Source organism: Symphalangus syndactylus, chromosome 10, assembly GCF_028878055.3.
Source record: "Symphalangus syndactylus isolate Jambi chromosome 10, NHGRI_mSymSyn1-v2.1_pri, whole genome shotgun sequence".
In the NCBI taxonomy this organism is placed as follows: Eukaryota; Metazoa; Chordata; class Mammalia; order Primates; family Hylobatidae; genus Symphalangus; species Symphalangus syndactylus.
In genome coordinates this window covers 62,310,528-62,324,228 of record NC_072432.2, presented here as the reverse complement: position 1 = coordinate 62,324,228, position 13,701 = coordinate 62,310,528, and the positions used below count along the sequence as shown (strand labels likewise).

Here is a 13,701-nt window from a genome sequence, read left to right as displayed (position 1 = left end):
ATCCGCCTGTCTCAGCCTCCCAAAGTGCTGGGATTACAGGCGTGAGCCACTGCGCCCTGCTGAATTCATTTCTTTATTGGGTGAACTATATGAGATTGCCATTCTTATGGGTCAGAAATGGTTGAATACCAGCAAGTTCCTATAATTCTGTTAACACTACTACAGGCCAGGCACAGCAGCTCAGGCTGGGTGCAGTGGCTCATGTCTGTAATCCCAGCACTTTGGGAGGCCAAGGTAGGTGATTGCTTGAGCCTCAGGAGTTCAAGACCAGCCTGGGCAACATAGTGAAATGCTATCTCTTCAAAAAATACAAAAATTAGCCAGGCGTGGTGGTGCACACCTTAGTCCCAGCTACTGGGGAGGCTGAGGTAGGAGGATAATCTGAGCCTGGGAAATACAGGCTGCGGTGAGTCATGATCATGCCACTGTACTCCAGCCTGGGCAACTGGAGTGACTTTGTCTCAAAGAAAAAAAAAAAGAAAAACAAGCTCACGATAATCGTCTTCCACCTGGATGGTCACAACAGCCTTTTCAGGCCTCTCTCTGCCACAGTCATCGTCAGTGAAGTCGGCTGCCTGAGCCATCTATTTTGGCAAGTAATGTTAGCACCTACTGAATGTCCATTCTCCTCTTCCTTCTTCCATACTGACAGAACTGCGGGTTCAGGGTGGCAGGTGCCTCGCTGCATACTACTTACTCTCCAAGTCTCCCCTGCAGCTAGGGGTGGCCATGTGACACAGTTCTAGAGATCTGGGGACAGCTCTTGCCTGGTAACAGAGGAAAGAAGCTGCTGCCTAGCCCTTTTGGCCTTGAACTATGGCAGCCATATTGCTGACACATTTAAAAAAAAAGTAGCACCCAATAGCATCCAACAAATCGTAACTTATCTTCTTACCCTACTGGTGCTCAATCACTAACCCAAGTATTATCAGGCAACAGAGCCTAACAGCCACACGTCCCCATCTTTTATAAAACTCTAAAACATATGAGTCATTAGGCAAATACTAGTGTCCTTCCGCGGTGTTGTTACCCCAGAGAGAGAGAGAGGGGCCTCCAAACATACCCTGAGTTTCCATGGAAGGGAGAGGTTTGACGTGTTGGCAGCCACATGCTAGGAAGCAGCGCCTGGCCAGGCTCACCTGCCTCCACTCCTCCTGAGTGGGCTTCCGCAGCTCTCCGGCTTCAGAGTCTGCTTCTGAGGCTGAGCGGGAGGGCTCCTCTTTCTCTCGGGTCACCAGGAGGCCTGCTTGCTGCCGGCACCGCTCCAGCTCCAGTTCCACGGAGCTCCGCACCTGCCGGGAGAGCTCCCGCCCGTCCAGGGAACCGCTGCAGGGGATGCTGGAGGACCTGCTGGTTTTCTGGGCCTTGGAGGAGCCAAGCCGAAGGGGCGAAGAGGGAAGAGAGCGGCTTTCGGGGAGAAACCACGGGATGGGTCCCTGTGCACAGCTCTTCTGGTTGACTTTTCTCTTCTCCTCCATCTGCTTCTCACTCTTCTGTCTCGTTTTGCACCTCATGGTGGAAACTATCTAAACACGTCCAGAAAGAGATACAGATGCTGCAATGAAACTGTAGGCCCAGACAGGTGTGGTGGCTCACTCCTGTAATCCTAGAACTTTCGGAGACCGAGCCCGGGAGATCACTCAAGCCCAGGAGGTCAAGACCAGCCTGAGCAACATGGCAAGACCCTGTCTCTACAAAAAATACAAAAAAATGAGCTGGTCATGGCGGCACATGCCTGTAGTCCCAGCTACTAGGGAGGCTGAGGTGGGAGGATCACTTGAGCCCAGAAGGTCAAGGGTGCAGTAAACTGAGACTGAACCACTGCACTCCAGCCTGGGCAACAGAGGGAGACCCTGAGAAAAGAAAGAAAGAAAGAAAAGAAACACAGAAAAGAAACAAAGAGAGAGAGAGGCCAGGCGCGGTGGCTCACACCTGTAATCCCAGCACTTTGGGAGGCCGAGGCAGGCTGATCACCTGAGGTTGAGAGTTCGAGACCGGCCTGACCAACATGGAGAAACTCCGTCTCTACTAAAAATACAAAATTAGCTGGACGTGGTGGCACATGCCTATAATCCCAGCTACTTGGGAGGCTGAGGCAGGAGAATTGCTTGAACCTGGGAGGCGGACGTTGCAGTGAGCCAAGATTGCACCATTGCACTCCAGCCTGGGCAACAAGAGTGAAACTCCATCTCAAAAAAAAAAAATAAACAATAAAAAAAGAAAGAGACAGAGAAAGAAAGAGAGAGAAAGAAAGAGAAAGAAAGAAAGAGAAAGAGAAAAGAGAGAAAAAGAGAGAAAGAAAGAAAGAAGGAAAGAGAGAAAGAAAGAAAGAAGGAAAGAAAGAAAGAAAGAAAGAAAGAAAGAAAGAAGAAAGAAAGAAAGAAAGAAAGAAAGAAAGAAAGAAAGAAAGAAAGAAAGAGAGAAAGAAAGAAAAGAAGGAAAGGAAGGAAGGAAGGAAGGAAGGAAGGAAGGAAGGAAGGAAGGAAGGGAGGGACTGTAGATCCTTTGAGAGTACCACTTTGACACCCAGGTCAGTCCTAAGCACTGGTGCCCACAGACAAGTGCTGGTCTGTTCACTGTTCCTGGCCTGGGACAAGGTAAGTACAGCCCTTGAGAGTAAGTCTGAGAAACATTTATAGCAATATGCCATTGTCACGACAGTCAAGCACATGATCAGCGGGCTTGTATCTTTTGTTTGTATTTCCTTTTTCTTTTTTTTTAACTTTTATTTTAGGTTTGGGGGTATATGCGAAGGTTTGTTACATAGGTACACACATGTCATGGGGGGTTGTCTTACATATTATTTCATCATTTTTCTAATAATTCATAGTTATTGTATTTTACAAAAGTATTGATCTGCAACAAATTGGAAGTTTATAAAACCTGGTCCTTCACATATAATTTGAGAAACACAAACCTAGATCATCATTTCTGTCTGGGAGACCAGTGATTTTTTTAGACAAGGATAGGAAAGGGCAACTCTGTCTCAGGCCAGTCCTCACTGACTTTCCTGTCATTCCACAGATGCTAAAACAAAGAGAATCAAAGTATATAGGTGAGAAATAGAAAGGGAAAAACTTGACTGTTGTTGCAGAGGAGGCAGCACCTAAGATAAGGAAGTGCTCTTGTACCCCTTATCTTACCTGTTGGGGAAGGACAGGGGAGGGGAGGGAGCTCCTCTTTTCAGCCTGGACCTAATCAGAAAGACACTCCTTGCCACAGGGAATTGAATAGAGTCCCTCTCACTTGCAGTCATCATGGCACTGGGACTGGGTTGAGGACATAAGTGGCATGAATTCTGATCGGGGTCAGGCCACAGAGCGGATTGTAGCAGCGAGCAAAAAGAGAGAGCAGCCATTCCTGGCGTGCCTGAGTGCTATGGTGAACCCCGAGGGGGAAGACTTCATGGTATATCCACAATAAAGGGCTTGTTCACAAAGGGAACTCTGTGTGAGCGCATAATCAAAGAAGGAGAACTTTCTGCAAATAGATCTAAGGACTGTGATACAAGAAAGCCATGTCCCAGTGTGGACTGGCTTAGGGCAAGAACAAAGAAGGACACCCAGAGAGGGGCAGCAGAGCTGACTGATGTTTGAAGGACAGTCCAGAGTGAAGAGAATAGAACAGAGCTTATTATCTGACATTGGACAAGTGTTAGTCACATTCTAGGCAGTTCCAATCTTGGGCATAGAGAGTGCAAAACCACAAAATGTAAACCCACTCATAACCACCTCCTTGCTCCTTGTTGGCACACAGTGAGGGCCAGTCCACCAGTCCCACCTCTTCCGACTCTCAGGTATTTTATTATTATATTTTTTTTAGACGGAGTCTCGCTCTATCACCAAGCTGGAGTGCAGTGGCGCCATCTCAGCTCACCAAAACCTCTGCTTTATTTTCCCAAGCAATTCATATTGACTCAAACTCATGTTCTTCATTCAAAACAAAATCTCTGCAAATAACCAGACCCTCCTTGTTAGAAGATGGTTTATTTAATGGTACTTGAGAAAGCCCCGATGACTAGCAAATTATTCCTCTCATTCACACACATTCCTCTCCTGGAAAGAAGTCCTATTAATGACTATTTTCCCCATCTTATGTTTCCAGTGATTTTTAACATCCACTGTAGACTGATGTCCCACGCCTTAACCTAGTGGAGGGAGGCTCCAGTACACAAGGGATTGTAACTGGCACTGCTAGGGTCACCTGCAGCCTGCAGATACGTCTTGCTTGCATTGTAATGTTCATAAACTTTTAAAAATGGTATTTTGACATTTGAAATTTGGAGGATTTTAAGGTCTAGATTTTGCTTTAAAAGTCTCCTGAAAAATCTTCTAACACTGGCTCATAAATGAGTAGCTGCTTCCTACTTTAACATGGGCAAAATCTCTCCAGTTCTCATCTAGGTTTGTAACCCGGCATTGTTCTGTCCCATCTTTGCTTCAGTAAAAATGTAGCCCATTTATTATTTATAATAATCAGGCAGAGAAAATATTATGCCTTCTGCTTTCAATACTATCTCTGCAATAAGGAGAAATTAATATTTATCCTTATCTTACATATGGAAAACTTAGTAACTGTAGAGTTTTTTTGTCAGATTCTTCTGGGTATTTTCTTTCTTATAATAAAAATTAGAAGCACTGGAAAGGAACAATCAGAACTGATATTTTTTTTCTGTCTTTGTTAGGAGACTTACATGGCCAATTGGATGACTTAATCTTTATATTTTATAAGGTATGAATGTTCAAATTAAGTTGCTTTCTTGCTCTGAGTCTTAATTTAGAAGCTCAAATTCAGTATCAATTGAACATATGCTTAAATATTACTTGAATTTTTAAAATATTATTATTTACTTTTATTTATTATTTTTAGATGGGGGTCTCACTCTGTCACCTAGGCTGGAGTGCAGTGGTGCGATCTCAGCTCGCTCAAACTTGGCCTTCCAGATTCAAGCAATTCTGCCTCAGCCTCCTGAGTAGCTGGGAGTATAGGCGCGCGTCACCATGTCCAGCTAGTTTTTGTACTTTTAGTAGAGACGGGGGTTTCACCATGTTGGCCAGGATGGTCTCCATCTCTTGACCTCGTGATCTGCCCGCCTCGGCCTCCCAAAATGCTGGGATTACAGGCATGAGCTACTGTGCCCGGCCCAGGTAATTTTATTTTAAGGATGTTGTTATCTGCTCCAAGCAGCATCCCTAACTTAAGGAGATTAATAGTGTTAATATGTATTGAGCCTTTTCCAAATAGGCGCTGTTCTGGGCACTTTCTATAAATTAGTTGATTAACCCTCATACCACTCCTATAAGATAGCATCTTTTATAGTACAGATAAGAAAACTGAGGCACAAAATACTAAGACTCTCCCAGGACTGAATCCAGATAGTCTGACTCTGGAGCCCATACCTCTCTGTACTTCTCTCTCAAGTAGTCCTTGGACTGTATCATTTGCTGCATCACCCTCTCTCCAGAGCTTTGCAAAGCAAACATCGGAAAGTTAGCTTTTTGCTAAGCCACAGAAAATAAACTTTTCGTTAGCATTCTTTCCCAGAGTTCCTTCTTCTATGTTTACATAATTAAATATGATTCTTCCCATGAGATAATTTGCTCTACTGTGGCTTGCTGTCTCTGCCTCTGTCTGGAAGCATACATGCAGCCGGACAGAATATTTGAGTTGAAAGTTTGTGAGAAAATCAAGATACAACTGATGGCTAGGTGTGGTCGCTCATGCCTATAATCCCAACACTTTGGGAGGCCAAAGTTGGAGAATTACTTGAGCCCAGGAATTCAAGACATTGAATTTCTTGGGAACTTCCCAGGAAAATGTTGTCATGGATGTCGTAGCAGCATTTCCTGTGTGGAATGAGTCAAGTTTAAGAGTTAAGTGTAAGAAAATAGAACCTTTGCTTCCTAGCTTTCCATTTCCAAAATGAAATGGAAAATAGAAATCTATCATTATTGGTAAATCATACATTCTGTCTCACACTCTTCCACCTCCAACCCCAACACATTCTGGTTACTGTGTGTTCCTTTAGGGCAGGCACCATCTCTGTTTCATCTTTTTATCTCTGTAACACTTTCTTTGCACATAGTAAGCACTCAAAGCATATTTGTTGAGTTTAACTGAAATTGATCTTCATCTTTTTTTTCTGCCAACTAGCACACTCTCTGAATATAGTAGTAGGCACTAAATACATATTTCTTGACTTTAATTGAAGGTAATATGAATTATTTGGGAAACATAGGCTCTTTAGGTGGCAATAATTGAGAGGTTGTATTTAGAATTACCTAGATCCAATGGCAGATAACACGGCACTGGTTGCTACTCCCCACTAGCATGTACATGGTGGACATGACTAAGTGACTACAGCACACTTGCCCCCTAGCCCACCTGCAGATTCTCAATCTTTTTTTTTTTTTTAGAAGCAGGTTCTCACTGTGTCCCCCTAAGATGGAGTGCAATGGCAATCAGAGCTCACTGCAACCTCCCAAGTAGCTAAGACTACAGGCCCATGCCACCACTCCCAGCCAAGTTTTTAATTTTTTTGTAGAGACACGGTTTTGCTATGCTGCCCAGACTGGTCTCGAACTCCTGGTCTCAAGCAATCTTCCTGTCTTCTGAAGTGCTGAGATTATAGGTGTGAGACCCTGTGCCCAGCCTCCACACTCTTAACAGCCATAATCGGTTGACTGCAGTCAGCATGTAAGATGACATTTATGTTGGCAATGAAACTGGACATTATGGTGAAATTTGTATTATTTCATTAACCACTACCTTGCTCCTCTCTATTTTGTCCAAAAGCTCCAGATCAGTTATGTCTGACACCCCACCATGAAGAATTAGAACTTTCTCATCTATCAGAGTGGCCAGTGGAAGCCAACAGAAAACATCTTGCAGGGTTCTTAGTATTTCCTTCCCGTGTTTCTGGAAAAAATGATACAAACAAAATGTTATCAAATAATTCACTCAACTTATCTGAACTAAGAGAAACTTTTGTCTTTAAAGGCAGCGCACCTTGTATTTATTCATCACTTCCTTGGTGAAGCCATATCTAGATTTAGAAGCACAAATAGATATTAGAGTAAATGGGGTGACAATAATCAGGGCATAATCACATTTTTAGAAGAATGCATATTCTGGGTATATGTACTTAAATACATAGAAAAGAGACTGAGGAATAATCACCAAAATGTTTATAATTATATCATTATCCCTGGGTAGAGAAATTATGGGATATTTTAATTTTCTTCCTTTTACTTATCTGTATTTCCTGCTTTACTATCATGAATCTCTATTATTTATATGATAGAGTATGTGTATGCAAAAACAAATTCAATGGTTTCATTGGAATAGTAAAATAATGTGTAAATTAAAAAAAAAATCTGGGCCGGGCACAGTGGCTCACGCCTGTAGTCCCAGCACTTTGGGAGGCTGAGATGGGCGGATCATGAGGTCAGGAGATCGAGACCATCCAGACTAACACGGTGAAACCTCGTCTGTACTACAAATACAAAAAATTAGCATGTGGTGTGGTGTGGCAGGCACCTGTGGTCCCAGCTACTCGGGAGGCTGAGGCAGGAGAATGGTGTGAACTCAGGAGGAGGAGCTTGCAGTGAGCCGAGATCACACCACTACACTCCAGCCTGGGCAACCGAGCGAGACTCTGTCTCAAAAAAAAAAAAAAAAAAAAATCTGAGCTGGACGTGGTGGCTCATGCATGTTATCCCAGCACTTCAGGAGGCCGAGACGGGTGTATCACCTGAGGTCAGAAGTTCGAGACCAGCCTGGCCAACATGGTGAAACCCCGTCTCTACTAAAAATACAAAAAAAATTAGCCGGTCATGGTGGCAGGCACCTGTAATCCCAGCTACTTGGGGGGCAGAGGCAGGAGAATTGCTTGAACCTGGGAAGTGGAGGTTGCAGTGTGCCAAGATTGTGCCATTGCATGGCCTGGGCAACAAGAGTGAAACTCCATCTCAAAAAAAAAAAAAAAAAAAAAATCTGGCCATGTGCCGTGGCTCACATCTGTAAATCCCAGCACTTTAGGAGGCCAAGGGGGTGCAGATCACTTGAGGTCAGGAGTTTGAGACCAGCCTGGCCAACATGGTGAAGCCCTGTCTCTAATAATAATACAAAAATTAGCTGGGCATGGTGGTGCATGCCTGTAATCCTGGCTACTCGGGAAGCTGAGGCAAGAGAATCACTTAAACCCAGGAGGCAGAGGTTGCAGTGAGCCAAGATTGCGCCCACACTCTAGCCTAGGCGACCGAGTGAGACTCGAAATGTTATATACTGTGTATTCTGCTTTTTTTAAAAATTGGAAAACTAGTTTTAAAGGCATTTAACAAATAAGAAGTTCTGGAGAAATAACGTTTTACAATCACAACAAACAAACATCAAATACTCAAGCATGTTTTGACTTGTACCGTAAGTTCACCATATGGTCCTCATGGTTTCCTCTGTTAAGATGGAACTCTTTGGGGTAAACCAGCATGAAGGCAAAAAGAATCATCAGGATCTCTACTGAATCCTTGCCTCGATCCACAAAGTCACCGTTGAACACATATGACCGTTCTGGCGACGGGAGGCCATTCTTTTCAACAAGGAGACCAGTCAAAGAATGAATGGGAGGAAGGAAATAGGAAATCAGGTTAAAACCAATAGGCATTTGACAATCACATCATGTCTAACACCAATTCTGTGCTTTCTAGGTCTCCTCCAAGCATGAAATGTCAGTAAATGATGGAAGTATCTTCTATTGGTCTTATATGTCCTTTCCAGAGAGGCTAAGGTTATGAGATGCTCCTTTAGACAAAGCCTGAGTGTTGCCATGTGGTGTGGAGCAAAGGGCACCAAACTTGTGATCCGAAGGCCAGTTTTAAGTTCTGGCCACACTATCTTTAACTAGAAATAATAATACTTGCCATAGATTTCTCAGGATTAAACAAGATAATGCATGGGAAAATGCTTTGGGAAATGTAGTATGTGTAGAAAGTAATATTCCATTAAAAAATATTATACTCATCTCCCTTGTTATATGTTCTACACATTATAATTAAAATATATATGAAAATAGCTTTTGGTTGTTTTGATAATAATCAGTTTTCTTTATGTGAAAGAAAGAAAATCAATTGCTAAATAGTTATTTATTTATTTACTTATTTATTTATGTTTTAAGAGACAGGGCCTCACTATGTTGCCCAGGCTGACCTCAAACTCCTGGCCTCAAGCAATCCTCCCACTTTGGCTTTCCAAAGTGCTGGGATTACAGGCATGAGCCACTGCACCTGGCCCCTTCTAGTTATTAATCGAACATTTTATATTTGTTAAATAGTTTGCAAAAATGTACTAGAATATAATGCAGTGCTGACTTTTCTATTATGTATTTGCTGCAACAGAGTAGCAAATATTATTAAAAATAATATTTTAGGCTGGGCGCAGTGGCTCACACCTGTAATACCAACACTTTGGGAGCCAAAGTGAGTGGATCACTTGAGCTCAGGGGTTCGAGACCAGCCTGGCTAATGTGGCAAAACCCCATCTATATAAAAAAATATAAAAAATTAGGCCATTGTAGGCCGGGCGTGGTGGCTCACACCTGTAATCCTAGCACTTTGGGAGGCCGAGGCGGGTGGATCATGAGGTCAGGAGTTCCAGACCAGCCTGGCCAAGATGGTGAAACCCCGTCTCTACTAAAAATACAAAAATTAGCTGGGCGTGGTGGTGCACGCCTGTAGTCCCAGCTACTTGGGAGGCTGAGGCAGGAGAATTGCTTGAACCTGGGACTCGGAGGTTGCAGTGAGCTGAGATTGTGACATTGCATTCCAGCCTGGGCAACAAGAGCGAAACTCTGTCTTAAAAACAAAACAAAACAAAACAAAACAAAAATTAGGCCATCATGAGACAGGTTAGTTTCATCCTACTGATGATCTGTTGTTGCCATGGTAATCCTGCTCGGTACCAACCCGCAGGTGCAGACATTTGGTGTATGTGCTTGGCTACGGAGCCAATGGGGCGAAGCTACCATCCGTGGGATTTTGACTGAATGCCTCTAAGTCAGAATCCCGCCCAGGCTGAACCACAGGGCAGCGCTGCAGGGCCTCAGTTGGCCTCAGATAGCCGGTCTCCCAATGGCCTAGGATAGCCAGTCTCCCGCAGTCCCTGCTGGCGGGCAGTTCGGCCCCGCAAGCGCGCAGGGACCCGGGGCCGGTGCGGAGAGTCCCTCCTCCTGGGAAACGGGGTGCAGCCGGAAAGGCAGCCACCCCCTCACCCATCACGCAACGCACGTTCGTGGGAAAACTGACAATAAACTGTTCGTAGATGACCTGCTCCTGGGTCAGGATTTCACACTGAGCAGAGCAGCTCCCTCGCTGTGATCTACTGAAAGTCAGCCCTCCACACAAGGGTTTGAAAAATAAAAATAAAAAAAAAAATAAAGAAATTAGGGCATGTTGGCATGAACTAGTGGTCCCAGCTACTCGGGAGGCTGAGGTGGGAGGATTGCTTGAACCTGGAAGGCAGAGGTTACAGTGAGCCTAGATCGCACGACTGCACTCCAGCCTGGGTGACACAGCGAGACCCCCATCTCAAAAAAATAAAAATAAATAATAATATTTTAAAAATTCAAGTAATATTTAAGCATTTGTTCAATTGATACTGAATTTGAGCTTCTAAATTAAGCCTCAGAGCAAGAAAGCAACTTAATTTGAACATTCATACCTTATAAAATATAAAGATTAAGTCATCCAATTGGCCATGTAAGTCTCCTAACAAAGATAGAAAAAGAATATCAGTTCTGATTGTTCCTTACCAGTGCTTCTGATTTTTATTATAAGAAAGAAAATACCCAGGAGAATCTGACAGAAAAAACCCTACAAAGTTTTCCATACGTAAGATAAGGATAAATATTAATTTCTCCTTATTGCAGAGATAGTATTGAAAGCAGAAGGCATAATATTTTCTCTGCCTGATTATTATAAATAGTAAATGAGCTACATTTTTACTGAAGCAAAGATGGGATAGAACAGTGCAGGGCTGCAAACCTAGATGAGAACTGGAGAGATTTTGCCCATGTTAAAGTAGAAAGCAGCTACTCACTTATGAGCCAGTGTTAGAAGATTTTTCAGGAGACTTTTAAAGCAAAATCTAGATCATAATATAAAATCCCCCAAATTTCAAATGTCGAAATACCATTTTTAAAAGTTTATGGGCCAGGCGCGGTGGCTCACGCCCGTAATCCCAGCACTTTGGGAGGCCGAGACAGGTGGATCACGAGGTCAGGAGATGGAGACCATCCTGGCTAACACGGTGAAACCCCGTCTCTACTAAAAATACAAAAAATTAGCCAGGCGTGGCAGCGGGCGCCTGTAGTCCCAGCTACTCGGGAGGCCGAGGCAGGAGAATGGTGTGAACCTGGGAGGCGGAGCTTGCAGTGAGCCGAGATTGCGCCACTGCCCTCCAGCCTGGGCGACAGAGCGAGACTCGTCTCAAAACAAACAAACAAAAAAAAGTTTATGAACATTGCAAGGCAAGCAAGACCTATCTGCAGGCTGCAGGTGACCCTAGCAGTGCCAGTTACAATCCCTCGTGTACTGGAGCCTCCCTCCACTAGGTTAAGGTGTGGGACATCAGTCTACAGTGGATGTTAAAAATCACTGGAAACATAAGATGGGGAAAACAGTCATTAACAGGACTTCTTTCCAGGAGAGGAATGTGTGTGAATGAGAGGAATAATTTGCTAGTCATCGGGGCTTTCTCAAGTACCATTAAATAAACCATCTTCTAACAAGGAGGGTCTGGTTATTTGCAGAGATTTTGTTTTGAATGAAGAACATGAGTTTGAGTCAATATGAATTGCTTGGGAAAATAAAGCAGAGGCTGGGCCTTGAGCTCCATGATCCCCTTCGCTGCACCACCACCTCTTCTTTAAGTAAACGTGGAGTGAATATGCAAATCGTGGATCTGAAGGGGTTAAACTTGGCTTATCATCACATCTCCCTGCAGCCCCGCCACTCCTCTTGCATCCCCACACAGGTAGAGCGTTCTTGTTTGTGTCCAGCATGGAAAGCCGTTTCTGACCAGCTCTTACCACACACTGTGATCTCCTCGCTGTAACAGGTTGAGACCCGGTTGATGTTTGGCAGCTGTACCAGATGTTTCTTAGTTTCATACAAAAGGTTCAAGACATAGCGAGCATGGAGCTGCTACTGGGAGGAAGAGGAGGGAGGGAAGAAAACAACACTGGTATTCATGACGGAAAATGGTCCTTAACTTTACTGTTTAATAACCCCAATCACCCAAGACCCTGAACGTAACCCCAGTAAACTGCTCCTGGGACTATGCACGGATTCTTTCTTTTTCACTCAACTTCTGCCCTTGTTTCTGCTTTTCATCATCCCCACTTGTCTCTCCTGCAAATATTGAGCTACTTTTCTCTTTCCTCTACTCTGTTAAATGCTTCCTTGCCTTTAGCATGGGAAGACCACGTGATGTCTCAGTAAAGTATGACTAAGTGCAGGTGTGTTGATGGTACTGAGTGATCCTGTCATTACTGGAATATATCAGCTCAGCTCCTCCTGGAATGAGTTACATTCATGTGGAAGAGGGGAAGGATTGAATTCTGATATAGAGCCAGAAGCTGACTATCTCTAGCTACCTCTGCCCTATCATCAGAGTTCCAAGCCACTGTCATCTTTTGCTTGGACTATTGCAGTAGTCTCTTGACTGGTCACCCTGCTTTGGCCCTTGCCGCCTACGCTGTCTTAACACAGCTACCAGAATGATTATTTTAAAAAACAAGTCAGGGCTGGGGGTGGTGGCTCACGCCTGTAATCCCAGCACTTTGGGAGGCCAAGGTGGGCAGATCATGAGGTCAGGAGATCGAGACCATCCTGGCTAACACAGTGAAACTCCATCTCTACTAAAAATATAAAAAAATTAGCCGGGTGTGGTGGTGGGTGCCTGTAGTCACAGCTACTGGGGAGGCTGAGGCAGGAGAGTCGCTTGAACCCAGGAGGCAGAGGTTGCAGTGAGCCAAGATCGTGCCACTGTACTCCAGCCTGGATGACAGAGTGAGACTCCATCTCAAAAAAACAAAACAAAGCAAAAAAACAAGTCAGATTATGTCATTCCTATGTCTGCTGTCTCCCTGTCTCTTTTGGAAGAATAAAAGTCCACCCCCTCACCTCCATTACTCTTCCCCTGGCTCCCTCTTCTCCAGCCACAGTGGCCTCCCGAGGTTCTCCAACAGTCCAGGCAAGTTTCTGCCTCAGGGCTTTTCCATGTGTTCCTCCCTCTGCCTGGAATGCTCTTTCCCTGGCGCATTCCTCACCACCTTAGATCTTTGTTCAGAAATCACCTTCCCAGACAACTCTATAAAATTGCTATTTCTTCCATCCACAAGTTAGTTTATTATTTTCCATACCTCTCATCGCCTTCTAATATACTGCACAATTGTCTTATTTATTGTTATTTATTGTTCATTGTCTGCCTCCCTGATGGAATGCCAGCTCCATAAGGGCAGAGATTTTTTTTTTTTTTTGAGACGGAGTCTCGCTCTGTCACCCAGACTGGAGTGCAGTGGCGCAATCTCGGCTCACTGCAAGCTCCGCCTCCCGGGTTCATGCCATTCTCCTGCCTCAGCCTCTCCGAGTAGCTGGGACTACAGGCGCCCGCCACCACGCCCGGCTAATTTTTTGTATTTTTTTA

At 44.3% G+C, this 13,701-nt stretch overlaps 1 protein-coding gene across 1 annotated transcript in view; it reads right to left on the bottom strand.

The window, feature by feature from the left end:
- PPEF2 (protein phosphatase with EF-hand domain 2) overlaps positions 1–13,701 on the bottom strand; it is a 35,777-nt gene that overhangs the window by 15,043 nt on the left and 7,033 nt on the right. Inside the window, exons 5-10 of the mRNA XM_055296209.2 lie at positions 12,083–12,197; positions 10,714–10,760; positions 8,421–8,587; positions 7,009–7,045; positions 6,769–6,918; positions 1,140–1,526 (exon numbers count right to left, since the gene is read on the bottom strand). Of these exons, the coding sequence (XP_055152184.2) occupies positions 1,140–1,526; positions 6,769–6,918; positions 7,009–7,045; positions 8,421–8,587; positions 10,714–10,760; positions 12,083–12,197 (903 nt within the window). The remainder of the gene's footprint in view (positions 1–1,139; positions 1,527–6,768; positions 6,919–7,008; positions 7,046–8,420; positions 8,588–10,713; positions 10,761–12,082; positions 12,198–13,701) is intronic.